At 43.0% G+C, this 15,818-nt stretch overlaps 1 protein-coding gene across 14 annotated transcripts in view; it reads left to right on the forward strand.

Moving 5' to 3' along the window:
- RAD51B (RAD51 paralog B) overlaps positions 1-14,645 on the forward strand; it is a 482,184-nt gene extending 467,539 nt beyond the window's left edge. For 5 of the 14 annotated variants that reach the window (XM_039875325.1, XM_039875328.1, XM_039875331.1 and 2 more), the window contains 2 exons: positions 4,885-4,963; positions 13,015-14,645. In XM_039875325.1, the coding sequence (XP_039731259.1) occupies positions 4,885-4,963; positions 13,015-13,042 (107 nt within the window). In that variant the 3' untranslated portion in view covers positions 13,043-14,645. Of the gene's footprint in view, positions 1-4,884; positions 4,964-5,906; positions 6,425-13,014 lie in introns of those variants that run through there. The other 9 variants (XM_039875321.1, XM_039875320.1, XM_039875322.1 and 6 more) reach the window with 7 other exon arrangements.
- Positions 14,646-15,818: the final 1,173 nt, after the last annotated feature.

Here is a 15,818-nt window from a genome sequence, read left to right on the forward strand (position 1 = left end):
TTGAATAAGTACATGGATGGATTGGTGGATGGTACAAATAATGGAAATTACTTCCAGATGGTGATGGGATTGGGGACCCAGCATCTAGTACATAGTAAACACAATATTTAAAAATCTTGATGGCCACTTTTCTTGCAATAATAAGTACAGAGAGGAGAAAATGTATTCATTAGAGTGTAGTTAAGAGCTGAACTGGTCTGATATGAGGGAAACATTCAAGAAAGAACAATCTGGCTATTTGCAAAAGGTGGGATTAACAGCTCACAATACCACACACCTGCCTTGTGGAGCTCTAGGCTTCCTGAGTCACATGTGTCTGTGCTCATTCTTGCCCAACTACATATTTTCATGAATCCTCAGAGGGTTCCAAGGCCAACTTCACACACTACACATGGGGTAGAGTGTGATAAAAGTTTTGCACCAGGGCCCTAAAGTTTTATTAAGCAGCCAGGTCCTCCCTGCCGGGCATTATGTATTGAGGAAGAAGACACTTGACAACAGCCCAAGTCGGCGATTCGAACACCCAATTTATAGGATAACTGAACATTTGAAACAGAACAGCCCAAATTATCTGAAAGGCAGAAATGCATAGGGCATGGGATATTGATTCAAGTCTAAAATAGGTTTATCTATTGACAAATATACATAGCAAGCATCACTTTTTCTAAATCTGTTGGGTTAGAAAGCTAATTTATACTTCACCTGTCTCCTGTGTAACACTATAGATTCTCCTGACCAGAAAACTCATATTAACAGCAGTATGTGCCTTCACTCCGGGCCTGTCTTCATCATGTTTGCGTTGAAGTGTTTGTGGTCATTGGTTGCTTTGGGTGTCCAACCACCTTGACGGTGCTCTAGTTGTTCTCGTGTTTTCAGTTTCCCTTTTGGACTTCGGGCTCCAATCCGAACACATTGCACCCAGCATGATTTTCCAAATGAGGATCAGAGCAGGGCTGTCACTTCTTTGCTTCAGATACTGCCTCCAATGATATAATCTGAGACCACACTAGATGCTTGCGAACCACATCTCACAACCATCTCATATTAAGCTGTGGTTAACTAACACTCCTGAGCCATTTCGGAATGCTAAATCTCATCCCCTCCGTTTCGTCCTCTGTTCTCAGGGACAAGGCCTTACAAATATTTCAATTAATTTGTATCCTAAAGAATGTAAGGTACCAATAATGGAAATGTAACGTTCTAACCAAGATGAGGTTTATTTTGATATTATGATTAATCTCATATATTTACTCTTGCTCTACATTTTTGTCACCATATATAGCATCCCATCAATGGGCTTCGTTACATGCCCCACAGTCCAAATGTCACGTTTTCTTCTCTTGCTACTCTATTTAAAATCGACCCCCTTCTCTGATCTAATACACTTCCTATACTTTTTCTCTGCCTTTTTTCTCCATAGCACATGTAATCATCTAACATACCATATATCTTACTTATTCGTTCTGTTTATTATCTTTTTGCCTCCTTTAAAATATAGGCTGTATTAGGGTAGAAGTTTTTGTTAGTTCTATCCCCTGCCGGATCCCATATTCGTTGTACAGATATGGTTGACTATATCACCGTCCTTATCCAGGTCTGTAAGAACGCTGAATGTGGCAGGACCAAGGCTAGACTACAGTACATTCTACTAGAGATTGCTGCCCCTCACCAGATTGCTATTGATCTTTTTGGTCACTTACCAATCCACTTAATGTTGTTAGCATCCAGCCTAACTTGTCTTCACTTTATCTAGAAGGCATTAAAGAGTTTGTTACAGTATTTTTTGTTTTGTTTTGTATTGTATTGTTTGTGTGTTTGGGGTTTTTTGGCTGAAAATCGCACATTACGTGTTGGTGGTAGCCCTCTGACTATCAATTTGGCAGTTCTTTCCAGAAAAGAGGAAGTTGGATTCATCTGACATAACTGATCACTTCCTCTTTATAACTGCACACAAACTATCCTTTTGATGACCCATTTTAAACCCTGCTTGAGAAGAGCAGGGCATTTATCAGTGGCCCGTTCAAACTCCTTGATTTCCTAGAAAGGAGATCCTTCCAGGTATAAGGTCCCTCCAGGTGAAGTCCACCTGGCTAGGGCTCTGGACTGGCTCACAGAGTGGACATGTGCTCCCCAGTAGAGTAAGCAGTCAGATGATGGAGGGAGTACCACTGAGCTGGAACGCTTAGGCTGAGATGGCATTTCTTGTGTTGCATTGGAATGTCACATCCTTTTCTTTTCTAAGTCTTAGATTCTAAAATATGCTAATATTTTCAAAAACATAGTATGATACTTTATTATTATTTATTAATACTCTTTGTTTCATGTCCAATTGTTTCATGCAGACAATAAAGATCTGAAGTTTTAGATATGTTCAGTTTATTTCTATTGCTCTTTGATCTAAAGGATTTATATTTCTTTTATCTATTTCCTTTTCTCCCATTCTTTCTAACACAGCTGTGGTTTAGTCTCTTGTCATTTCATCCCTGAACTATCACAATAGCCTCCTAACTGGCTTCAGGACTCCCGTCTCTTGTTTCTTCATCATAGACTCTTAAATCAGGCTAATATCGTGGAAACTGGCTACTCAGAATGTAGTCTGTGGACCACAGCATCAGCATCTCCTGGGAAATTATTAAAAATTCAGGCTCTTCAGGCCCCACTTAGAACCTACTGAATCAGAATTGGCAGGTGATTCAAACCTCGATAAAGGTTGGGGAGCATTGCCCTCTCTTCTGCCATGCCATTCCCCTAGCAAGGGGCATCCATAAACTTCACATTGAACCATCGCCAATCTGTGTCAGAAAGATTCCATTTTAATTTTCAGGTGAGATATTTTTAACATGAAGCTGTAAATGCCCACCATCTATTCATTGGTTCTGAAAATGATAATCAAGTTTATCTAGATAATTTTAGAGCAGTTGTAAAACATTGATATTCAACTTGAGTTGAATCCTTCTGGTAAAAGCAAAGTATATTGTTTTTTGATGAGTGAAAGTAAAGGGGCACTTGGGAAGCATATGCGATGAGTTGGTGGGAAATATTCTTGTTAGTTTGACACAGTAACAAGCATTTTATATAGTTAATGTAATCCTCACAATAATCTTATGTAAGCAGGTGGTGTTAACCCCCATTGTACATGTGATGAAAGTGAGACTCAAAAAAATTAGGTTTTCCAGAGCCACAGTATTGGTTGGTATTCAGGCTACACTGCAATAACAAAGACATCCGCGATGCAGTGGTTCAGACAAGTGGCTCTGTCCTAAGGTAGCTAGGTGACCCCAGGTGAGAGGCATCGGTGCTTTATGAGGTCACCCAGCTTCCTTTTCCCGTGTTGCTTTGTCATCCCCCAGGATGTTCACATCCATGTGGTTGATTCTGGTTCTTGCCCTTGAGAAAGGTGAAAGGGGAAGTGAAGAGAACACAATTTTCTTATGAAAATATAATCCAGAAGTTCTACGTGCCACTTATACTCACATTCTGTTAGTCAAAGCTTGGTCATACGGCCACACTTAGTTGCAAAAGAGGGAGAGAAACTTGAGAAGCGGGATGGCTACTGGAGGAAAATTGCAAGCCTTGCCATAGGCACCTGGCTGAGTTAGTGGAAAAGCCTAGATTCAAACTCCATGACTAAAACCTGTGATCTTTTCACCATATTATTCTACCATTTCTCATAGTTGACAGTGAATGTTTGTTGAATTGAGATAGATTGAGATATTACATATAAACCTTTTGGTTATTTGAATTGTTTTTTCCTTCTTCTTTGCCTCCCTGATTACCTAAGTGGCTGAGTGCCAACTATCACTGTTTTTGATAATGTTAATTCGTAAAAAAGGAAGCTGATGCTCATCTTTTTTTAGGAGAAGTGTTATAATGAAATAATCCACTAGTCCCTTAGAGGTTCTGTAGAACCCTATGAGGTGTGATAATGGGTTAGTGATAATGACCAAATAAACCTTCCCTTTAAGGTGGGTATCTTCTTAGGAGAATGCCATTGCCCAAAATGTTTTTGATATTTTGTGTTGGCTGATACATTAGTCAACTCTTGCTGCAGTCATGCTTCGTGACAACACCAAAATCCCAGAGGCATACAATAATAAGCATTTAACTAATGTGTTTGTGAGTCTCTTGGGCAGTATTTGAGATGAGCCTACCTGGCCATCTCTGATCCAGGTGTCTCTCATTCTCCTTCTGAGATAGCACATTAGCTTGGATTTTTTTTTTTTTCTGATAGTAGCCGAAACATAAGAGAATAAGTGGAGACATGTAAAGCTTCTTCAGTCAGAGGCTGAGAACTGGCACAACCTATTAGCCAAAGCAAGTCATGTGTCCAAACCCAGTCAAGGCCCATGAGAAACACCCATACCTTAACTAAGAGAAATTGTAGTAACGTGGCAAAGGGTATGAACATAAACTTGAAGAGTTGGGGCCAACGAAGCAATCTACCATGGCTTTGCCTTTCGCAAGTTATTTTGAATATTCACATTGATGGTAAAGCTTTAAATTTTAAGGAAGCTTTGATATATATTTTTAGTGAAATAGCTAAGGTTATGAATAAAATTAGAGAATCGAGCTAGGTTTATTTTCAGGCAGAAAGGTAACTGTTTAAGCACATGACACAAAATAATGAAATTTAGTTCTAGAAGATCTGGCTCAAGAATATGCATTCTGTGGCAAAATAAATGGAATAAATGTACAGCCTTTGAAGGTGATCAGTTGACTGGTGGAATAGCACCGATGTGGTTCTAAAATATATTTTTTTAGATGAACCTTACAGCTCGTAGTCACATGTCACCAGTGTGTCTCAAAATGGGAAGGGTACTGAACAGAGGCTCATCGCTGATAACCTCCTTCACCTAACCCTGTGCAAATGTGCTTTATGTGCAGATTCTCATTGCCAAGTCCCCTCTGGCTCCCTGCACCTCATTTGTCTACACCATCAAGAAGGAAGGCCTGATTCTTCAAGGTAAGATCCTTGGATTAAGCCATTTCTTTAAGTTGATAATGTTCAGTGCTGCTCATCGACGGTGATAATTATCACTATGTTCCTGATTGAAGCTATTTCAGGACAGAATCAAAGGCCAAGAGGAATTAGCCAGTGATATTTATCCTGATGAGATAAAAAGGATAGGCAGTTATGGCAAAAATTTGACAGAAGGTAGTGGTGAGGCTGAGAGAGAACTATAGAATTTCCTTGCAGAGTGAGATAGTCAAAGAACGAGGGTCAAACCGAGCAAGGTAGAAATTGCCACCACCCCATTCCTCTTCACAGATCCTATGGAGTGAGGAAGCAGGCAATGAGTCTCTGCAACCAGGGTGGAGGACCCAGTACTGCCTCCGAGCCCTCTAGTTTAGCAAGCTAAAGAACCATCTGGGCTGGCAGCCCATGGGGCACTTTGTATGACTCCATGAGCGCTGCTTCCTCAGCCTCCTCTCCCTGTGCTCAGGCTTCAACTGGGGACCAGGCTTTCTGACCTGTACCTTAAGACGAGGGTCTGGGGCTTGGAAGGAGCTAAATTCTGGCTCATGGTGGAGCATGCGAAGTCCACAACCTGGAATTCAGTGGTCTACAGTGGTAGTTCATTCCCAGATGCTGGATCCTTTGGTGGGTAGGAAAGGTGTCCAATCGCAGATCTGTCCAGAAAACAGTGAATGTAAGGAGATCGACTCAAACACCCTTGAACTTAGCCCACTGGGTCAAATGGTCAAAACAGCTTTGTGTAGATTAAGAAGGGTTTCCACAGAAATGCTCAGGATACACATCTGTCCCCCACTGTCAGGCAGGAGGTCCCTACCCACAAAGATGCGTAGGTGAACGTCTGGCCTGAACCACAGAGGGGCATACTGCCATTGCTGTATGGGAGGAATACTTGTCCTTTAGGATTTTCTAAGTTGAATATTTTCCCCAGGTTTGTGAAACAAGGTGAGTCCTTACACTATCCCCGGGGAGACAGACACATTACACTGTGAAGATCTAGCAGGAATTTTGTGGTGCAGGCTGGAGAGTTCACGCTCCTGACTGAGGAAGTCTACAGCCTTCCCTTTCCTTCCCCTGCTAAAACGTCCTCTTCTTAATGGACCCGGAAAGCAATGTGTTTGTTTGGTGCAGCTGAGCTACACAGCAGGGACTCGGGTCCAGGGAAATTTGGGGTAAGAAGTACTGACCTTTGGCTCTTAGCCTTTGACTTATGCTATCCAAGTTCCTTGGTAAATATTTTTTTTACAATTGCAAATATTGTTTTCTGACAAAGAAGCAGAGATTTTAAGACCAGATTAAGCAAAGCAAACAGCAGGCCCCTTTGTTACATACTCTCTAAGGGTGTATAACTAATAAGCAATCAGAAAGCTGGACTTTTATTTACCCAGTGCGCAGTGTGGCTTTGGCTCTTCATTTTTAGAGGCGTTCTTAAAAGATTAGAGGTCTACTAAATAGAAAATTTAGATGAAGATTTCAAGAAATTCTATGGAAGTTTCCAAAACAATTTTAGGGGGAAGACAGCCCATTCTTCCCAGCTGTCTTGTGTTGAGAGTCTTGATCACTGGGTATGTAAATAGCATTTCTTAGCCGGGTCTAATTTGAATAACTTTTAGGATGTTTGTATGAACAAGATTTACAGAGTTGCCTCTGTGACGCTCATTGCTAAGAACATGATTTTGACAGGAAAGAGGAAGTCGTTAGAGAAAGTATATTGGTAGAGACTGAAAAACTACAAGGAAAGACTATTAGAAAAAGTTGGAAATGGGGACAGACAGTGGATTACTAATGGAGGCTGACCTGGAGCTGTGTGTCCAGAAAAGAGAAAATTTCAGGAAACTTTCCAATGATGCAAGAACCCCAAGGAGTAAATAAAAATGTCTGGAAGACCACAGAGCCTCACCTGGTTGCTTTCAAAGTTATTTTACCCCTTCCACTCCCTCAAGCTACATCTCCGTCTCCGAGGTTTCCTGAGGCAGATACACTCTTCTGCCACTATGAGCAGTAGCAGTGCCACTGAATACGAACCTCTGGGCGGTCCCTCCCCTCTAGCTGTGTGCTCTCAAGACTTTGGCAAAACAAAGAAGAGCTCCAATCCTGAGAAACATGGGGGGCCCTCCTTTATTGGAGAGACCCCTTGGCTTTCTGTTCCAGCTCTGAGGTTATCTTCAGAAAATTTCTGGCACACTAGTTTTTGTCAGCTTGAAAATGACAATGATGGCCTTGATTCAGTGCTTTGCAGATTGTGTCACAATCCATCGGTGGGTCATAAAAATGAAATCGATGAGTCACCACCAGCATTTTTAAAAATTGAAATAGAGAATAGAAAATATCAGAATGTATCACATATATTATATTGTTTAATGAAATATTTGCTCTGTGTGTGTGTGTATGCACACACACATTATGAGTTTGTGTGTGGAAGCTGCAGCGCAAATGTTTTTCTTGGATTGTAGTCATCGGCCTGGTGATCTCTAAAGGCCTTCCCACTTCAGGTTTATCTGATTCTCCTAGGAGATGGTGTTCTTATCGTTCACTCAGCTCAGCAGAGCTGTACCCTTGAGATCACCACACACTAGAACATAAAAGCTTATCCCCCCCCACCACTCTTACCAGATGACTGAGCTAAAAAACACCTGCACAGTTCCCCAGATTTAAAGCAAAGAAACCTTTGATCCCTGGGTGGTAACCTTGGAAAGGTACCAGCAGTCAAGGCCAAGAGGCTTTCCTTGTGTGAGAGGTCGCTCTGGCGTGATAGCCCTGAGTTGGCCTGGAGGTTGGTACCAAGAGCTGGAAGGGGATGGAGTATGCAGTTCATGCCCGAGGGGCATAGGGACAGAGAGGGGAAAGGCTGGAAGTGAGGGCAGCTCCTGCGGTACCAAGAGAAACTGCCAGCCCAGCCACTTGTGGCTCCACATTCAGTCTTTGTCATGGAGCCACGCTGGAGTGGTGGGGAAGAATAGCACAAATAGCCTACCTTTTGGAGGGAAGGGAGGTTGTATTAGTGAATGCGGGGAATGATCCCTCAGTGCCTTTTATCCGGTTAGCAAGCCTCGAGATTCCTACTGGCCTGCTAACCAGGAGGTTTTATAATACCTGAAGAGCTCCTGAGTGCATAAGTAGAAAGAGGGAATAAAAGGTGAGGCCAAACTTCGATTTAGCAGCTCCACAGGCCATTCCTCTCACCGGTTCTCAAGGATTAGGATGCTGAGAACAGCCGGCAACTGGGGGCATTATACCCGTCCCGCCCCTTTGTTCACTGGGATGGGAGGGACAATAAAACGGCCGGCTGGAGAGACTGAGGAGCTTGGTTAGAGATTTCTCAGGCTGCTTTTCGAAACACTTGAAGGAGCCGGTCCATGCTATTGTTGTAGTAAAATAGAGAGCGGAACTATTCTCCTTTTGCGGGAAAAAAAAAGAAAAAAAGGAAAAGAATGAAATCCCACCCTCCCAGCATCTTCAGGAGGCCGCCTGGCTCACATCGTTACCATGGTAATGCTGCTGTTTGCATCTTCTTTGTCTGTCCTTCTCTTGTCGGGATCCTGGCCTCTCATGGTTGGGCCCCAGACCCTGGAAATACTTGGGCCCCAAAGGAGAGAGGGAGCTCACAGCCACCAGCTCCTGATGGTTCGAACTCTGAGAGGGGCCAGGTCCCAGCAGAGGGAGAGTTTGGCTCTTTTGTGCAGTTGAGATGGGAAAGGTGAAGGGGCTGGGGGAAGATGCCATTAGTCCATTTCTCCTTTTGTCTCCAGAGTTCACTATGAAAGCCCCAGCGCCCACTGAGTGGCAAAGCGTAGAGGTTTGGCCAGCTCAGAGTAAGACTTCAGAGATGCCAGGACCTAGTGGAGAGGGAAAAGCAAGAGTTGGCTTTGGGAACTGGCTTTCATGGGGTGGACCCACAGAACCACATGGCTGCAGACCCTCACCGCAGAGTTTACACTGAACTCTAACTTGACTCCCATCTGCTCTGGTTGTGTCCTTTGTTTCCCCAGCAAGCCTCAAATGTTGTGCCACCCAGAACATAGCTGGGATCTCTGGGCCTCAGTGTCAAGGCCAGGAGGAAAGATTCTGTAATTAAAAGCAGCCAGGCTATGTTGCTGATGCTGCAGGAGGCCTAGGGAAAACTCGGGGTCTGGCTCTCCTGGAGCCACCCAGGCTTTTGTGGTCCTCATAGCAATAACGGCCTGCTGACTCCTAAAGAAGCAGATCCCGAAGGAGTGGCTGCCTGGGGGAAGGAAGAGGTCGATTCAAGGGGCCTCCTCCTTTTTCACTTTTTCTTTGCCATCCTCTTCTTTTCCCCAGGAATCTAGAGAGCATTTGAAAAACAAAAGCCAGGTTGTTGTGAACAGGACAGCAGATACTGCTTAGTTTCTCAGTAGGACAGAACTGTGTCTTTTATATTATTATTATTTTTTTTTAAGTCCAAATCAGGTATGAGAGGTTGTATTTAGATTCTGGTGCTATCCTCTACTAGTTTAGATTTGAATGAGCAGCATAAACCTTGGGATGGAGATGGGGATCCCTGAGATACATCCAGAGAAGATGTTGGAAACAAAACCAGTTTCCTGTTTTTCCAATCACCTAGTATGGTGACTTAGAAGAAACCAGAAAACAGAGAAATAAAACAGTGATTTTTTTAGAGCTGAAAAGCTATGTGCCTCATCTTTCTTGTAAAGTCAAGAGTGGTGGTTTGATCTCCTTTTGAAGCATATTGGGAGAAGCATTAATCTCCTCTATTTGTTTCCTTGTCACAGAGTTGGGTTAGATTCTTCCACTCCATTTTCTCAGTCACTGAGCCAACTGGATGATTTATTGAAACATTCTTTCCCCCCAAATACCACCATCTGAGTTCATCAGATTTCAGCTCGAATCAGTAACCTATCTAAATATTTTCTGCCTGGTGGACTCAGAGTGACCCAGAGGATTCTCAGTCTATTTCTATCCAGGTATGGAGGTGTCTGCTTGGTAAATACCACCCACACACCTGGCACAGCCTGGCATTCTTGTGGGAGCCTGGGCAGAGAGCCCTGGGATTCAGTGGAGCAGAGAGAGTGAATTCTTCTCCCAGAGGTCACAGAGAAGAGGGAAGAGTTGGCCTGTAACGTTTTCCCCAGGCTGCCAGGTGCCACTGCAGCCTCAGAAAGCTCATCCAGGCCAAGGCATTGTCCTTTGCAGCTTCTGCCTGCGTCTTGGTGAGGAGCTTCCAGAGGAAATGAGGAAGGACTCACACCTTCCCAGTTCTCTTCTTTTGCCATTTATTTAACATTCTTTCTCTCCATGACATCTTCTCACACTGGCCTTCTGCTTTGTTGACTCTCTTTTTACTCTGGCTATTAGCCTCAAAGAGAGGTTTGTTTTTAGTGCATTCCAAATTTGCATAAATTGTTTATTGTATACACAACTTGCTTTTGTCACTAATGTAATGTTTTTGCAGTATATCCTCGTTGATACACATAGATCATGTTCTTTCACTTTAATTGAGGTTTCTATATCCATTGTTTGAACATACCACATGTCATCCCTTCCCCTATTGATGGAAATTTCAATTATTTGTTAACTTAATGAACTCTATTGCACATATGTTTTAGTAGGCAGGTGTGAGGGTTTCTCTAGGTGTAGATCAAAAAGTGGAATGGCTAGTCAGTGGGTATACAGTTGTTAATCTGGATGGCTATGTGCCTGCTAAATTTGGGGGGTTCTATTACCATGAGAGAGAAAGGGAGGTGATTGTTCAGTGACACGTCCCTTTCAGGGGAGTCCAGTTGCAGAGATTGGCCCTAGGGTACAATAGTACAGACCCTACGTCTGGGCTCATTGCATAATGTTGAAATACAATATAAATACTATGTGTTTAAAATGCTGTCAGGACCCTCTTTGGTAGAATCTAGAGCAGAGAAGTAGAGGACTCACAGTCAGTAATGCCACCACAGATCAGCATGCAAAAATCTTGGTTCCCCAACCAAAACAGAATCTATCTCAAGCAGAAGCTTTAGTATATGTTTTTGCTATTATGCACTATGCCATAAAGATATTTGAGCAACAGCAACTAATGCTTATAGCACAAGGCGCAGGGTATGAATTTGGGTCCAAAGTCATAGACTAAACACATTTTTTTTCCAAAATGTTTTTTTCCTGTCTCCACAGCTTTTTTAGAACATGGAACAAAATGTTAGTTGGAATAAGGTTATAGAGAAAAACTCAATTCCAAGGCCAGGACTATAGTTAGATTGGATCCACACTCCTCGTTTAGAACCTGGAAGCCATTTGGCTATCTTTGCAGAGTTAACAATTTGCATTTGTGAAAATGCCCAGGTAATTATACCAGAAGATGTTAAATCAATCCAGGTTGTTGATTTTCTTTGAAAACATCTTCCAAAAGGACTTGGTGTTCTTTCTGGAACATGACTTAAGCTTTATTTCAGTGAGTTCAGTTTAGCAGGCATTTCTTGAGCACCTAGTGTTTACAAACCATGGTGCTCCGGAATATAAGGCTGAAAAAAAAAAAAAAATGGTGCCTTCCTTTATAGTAGTTCAAAATCTAGTTATTTCAAAGCAAGTTTCATCGAAGCCCAACTGTGACACATAGCGAGGTTCGAACAATGGATATGGAAAGATAAAGGAGATAGACTTATTTCAATTAGGATGACTAAGGAATTTTCCTGAGGATATGTGGGACTTGAACTGAGCATCAGCTCCTGGAAACTAGTGAAAATGGCATTCCATTGTCTCTTGACAGAGACCAGTTTCTTTTGCTGTTTGAGGATAGATTTGGGGACACTGGGAAATGCTAATTAATGCCATGTGACTAATGAATCATGCTGACTAATGTGGTCTAAATGGATTGATTCAACAATAAAGAGAACATTGAGAGTCAAGAGTTCAGATCTTGAATTTTACCATGGATGAAGTGTAAATCACTTAGCCTCAGTACTTCTTTTTTGTCAGTTAAAATTTGCTCATGATGAGAATCTAAGTCACCTTGACTAGAAAGTGCTTTGCAAACCTTAAGGATAACGGAAAAGGCTTAACAGCAACTCCCAGGACAGGCTTATGTAACCTCGCGTTATTCATAGTACAGACAGAATCAGAATATCTACCACATGCTGTTCCCTAGCCATGCAAAACTTCTATTTCCTCAGACATGCCATGCAAACTGACAAACAGTACACCACACTCACAAAAACTGACAAATAGAGGAGCTTTTGAAAATTTCCTATCTACCTACTGCGGCGTCTGTGTTTTTCTACAACAAATGTCGCCACGGAACTAAAAGCTTGCGTTGCACACACAGCTCTTTCTCTTTTGACATCTCTCCAGTTAGACTGCTTGAGAACCTGGCCTTCCGTGTCCAGATGTTTACTGAATTCTGAAGGCCTCCCAAAGGGCCCAAGTTCTTTTGTTGCTCTCCAAATCACTTCCCACAGAGACTGACCGATGTCCTGAAGGAGCCCTTCAATAGGGAGGATAAATGGAGGCAGATGAAGACATGACCCCCTGAGGCTCACCCACGTCCACACTAACAAAGGGTCTGAGGCACAACCTTGTAAGGAGCATTTTGGTCAGCAGCGTCCCTTCGAGAGGCCAAGTCTCCCCCACAGGGCTGCTTTCAATGGCTACCATCATAGTGGAAGGGCTGGGCTGGGCTAGGTGTAGCACAAAACATCTAAATCATGGTCCCCTGCCTTTGTGAGGACTTCCTGGCTACAGATGGCAGCTGGCTTTCTCAGGGGAAACCTGGGGGTAAAGGAGGAAGCCGAAGAGGGGCTCCTGCTTCTCTGGATGACCTCTTCCCACGCAGTCCAGAAAGACTCCCCTTTTGTCTACAGTTATCGGCATTCAAGCCACACCCATACTATGTTTCTGAGTGTCTCTGGTTTGTGAGGCCATTGGATCCCTGGGTAATAGACAGGTAGGTATGTAAGTGGATTACTGCTGGAAGGAAAGCTTTATTTAGACTGCTAGTGAGAAGTTCGTACATTTCATGACAACTTTTTTTTTCAAACTTTCTTTCTCTCCCTCTTTTTTTCTTTTTTTTCCTTTAGGCCAACAGAGGCCATAGAGACTCTCTGACCTTTGTCTAAAGCTGATGGGGGCGTGATTTGTGAAATGAAACAGGACTGTGCTGCTTGGAAGAAGGAAATAGAAGCCAACCTAATGGGGATTAATTAGTCGATCGCTGTTGAGTTGGTAACAGATTTGCCCCCATACCATTGAGCCAACTATCTCAGACCTGGCAAAGAAGGTGAAGATGAAGAAGCCTTTGTTCAGGTCTCTAGATGCGTAGGGCTGAAGGCTTTGCTCCCATGAAATGTCAACAGCCATAATAATAATAATTTGCACTTATATAGTACCTTTCAACCAGGCACCTCAAAGTAGTTTAACCACATTAATTAATTAAAGCCCACAATCCCCCTGGGGAGAGGAGGAGGATGACTAACAGGATTTGTAATTACAGGAGAGAACGTTTCCGAATAAAGTATTGTCCACCAAATAAAAAGAGGAGGTGTATAGGAATTGGGGTCTCCAAAGAGTAACTGATTCAGAAATGAAATCATGGAAAGATGGGGGCGGGTGTGGGCGTGGGGGTCTGCTCTTGTGTCAGAGGGAGGTCGACGGGCTCAGAATTCAGTGACAGGTTTGGATCCAACTGAGAAGCGGAACATGTATGGTATTAGTGGCATTTGGAAGGTCATTAGTGACACAACTATTGTGGTGTAAATTCAAGTTTCACTAGCATATTGTGTATAGCCCTGCAGAACAAAGAGTGAGATTCATGCAGTATTTAATAAAGGATGAAATGATTTCTTTAGATTTAAAGCCCAAAGCTGGGCCAGTCAATTAGCAAATAAATCAATTGGTGACCCATAGGATAATTTAGTCATTTCCAGCAGAACACCCAGCTTACCCCCTCCCACTGCCATGAGGCTTCCCACCAAAGTTTCAAGGCCAGTTTCAGGGCAAGGCCTGGGGGCTTCAGCCCCTTCAAAGCCAGGCATCAACTCCTCCCAGCCTTTGGCTTTGGGTCCTCTCCAACCCAAGTCGTTAGTGACCCTGAGCTGTCTTCTATATAATCACTTTGTACCCACTCCCCTTACAGAGGCTTTTAATGCCTTGGAGGCTAGAGTTAAATCTTATTCTATTTTGTGTCTCCTATTGGTGCCCAGCAGAGTGCTGTGCACAAAGTATGTACAGACTGGTGAACAGTGGTTCAATGATTAAGTCCTTTAACATCTCAGTATTTATTGAGCACATACCAAGTGCTAACTAACGTGAAGGTCAAAAACAATAGGACGTAAGCCACGTCCTTGAGAACTCTATCACAAGGAATGGAAAAGACTCATATGCTACTAACAATAATACAAAACAGAATAAAATAAAACGACATGATAGATGCATGTTCATGCCACATGCTGCAAGTGCAAAAGGAGAAACATTTTATTCAGCAGGAGTGAATCAGCGAAGGCATTCCTGGAGAGCAAGCCATGCTCTGGGCATTGGAAGGCGAGCGGGGTTTTGGTAGACCTAGCAGAGGTGGGGGAGGCTGACTTTCCAAACTGTGGTCGTTTGTCTCCCTCTGACTGAGGTGCATTTTGAGAACTTGTGGTCTTTAGTAGAACATTTGTGAATACCAAACTGCGTTTTTGCAGCATATTAAATGTAAATTTCCCATGAATTCTCATTGCATGTATTGGCTAATTTCAAACATCAAGGGACTGTTTGAGAAGTTAGGAAAGATGTTTTGTTCTCTGTAAGTATCAATTCGATTTCTCTCCACTTCCACTGTCCGCCAAGAAAGAAAAGCCAAACAAGTCACACATTAAAACAGGGCACTCAAAAGTGTCTGAAAAAGGTACAAGGGAAATACACCCCGATCACACATGTCAAAGATTAAATGGCTTCCTCCTTGAGATTATTGTTTTGATCCCTGTAAACACTAAGATGGTGCTCTGCACCTAGCAACTGACAAATCAGTCCCCATACTCGCCTGCTCCGAGGCCCACCTTTTCACTACAAACCATGCTGCCACGACAGAACCAAAGCACCGCCTTCGCATCGTGCCAGTATTTATTGTTATTGCATGTCTGACACACGCTGTACATGCATACGCTTACCCAATCTCCTAAGAGTCTCGAAAGGTAGGACTTTGTATCATTCCTTCTTTGCAGGTGAGGGACAAGGCTAGAAAACTCGTTTCTTGCTAGAAAGTGGATTTGAAGCTGGGCAGTCTTGCTCCTTCCTGTCTCATCCCTCACCCATGTAGTGTTTCTGTTTGTATATATTACAACCCACCTTGGTCATCCTCAATTCACTAAAGTACTCAGCACAAAACTATACACCTAATAGGAGCTGAATGAACATTTTCCAAATAAGAGAATCACCAGAACAATACCAGTGATTTGATCTTCCACTGGGAGAAGTGGCTGCAGAAAGCCTGGGCAGTGGAGCTGAGAATATGTAGAGACTCCATCATTGTCTTCTTCTCTTTTCACCATTATTAAAGATTAAGAGACACACACAGGAAGGTTGCCCCAGGAAATGATCATAAGGAAGAAGACATAGGCGGTATTCACGAGCTGAAAACCTGCCAGACTGTTACCATCCATGAGATGCTAGTGAAGCATCTTGTATTGTTAATTACTTTTATTAAACTTGGATGCAACGCCGTTTTTTTCCTTGGTGCGTGTGTACATATACATATGTATGACAGAGTCCAATTTTGTCTCCCTAGTTATGCTAGCTTCCTAGCCACTCTGTTGATGTGCTGCAGTCCTGGTGAAGCCTCAGGAGTGAGTGGTCCCTATCAGCCCCGCCCAGAGTGCACACTTCTGGGTTAACCCAAAACTGC

This window comes from Pteropus medius, unplaced genomic scaffold (genome assembly GCF_902729225.1).
Source record: "Pteropus medius unplaced genomic scaffold, Ma_sr-lr_union100, whole genome shotgun sequence".
Lineage (NCBI taxonomy): Eukaryota > Metazoa > Chordata > Mammalia > Chiroptera > Pteropodidae > Pteropus > Pteropus medius.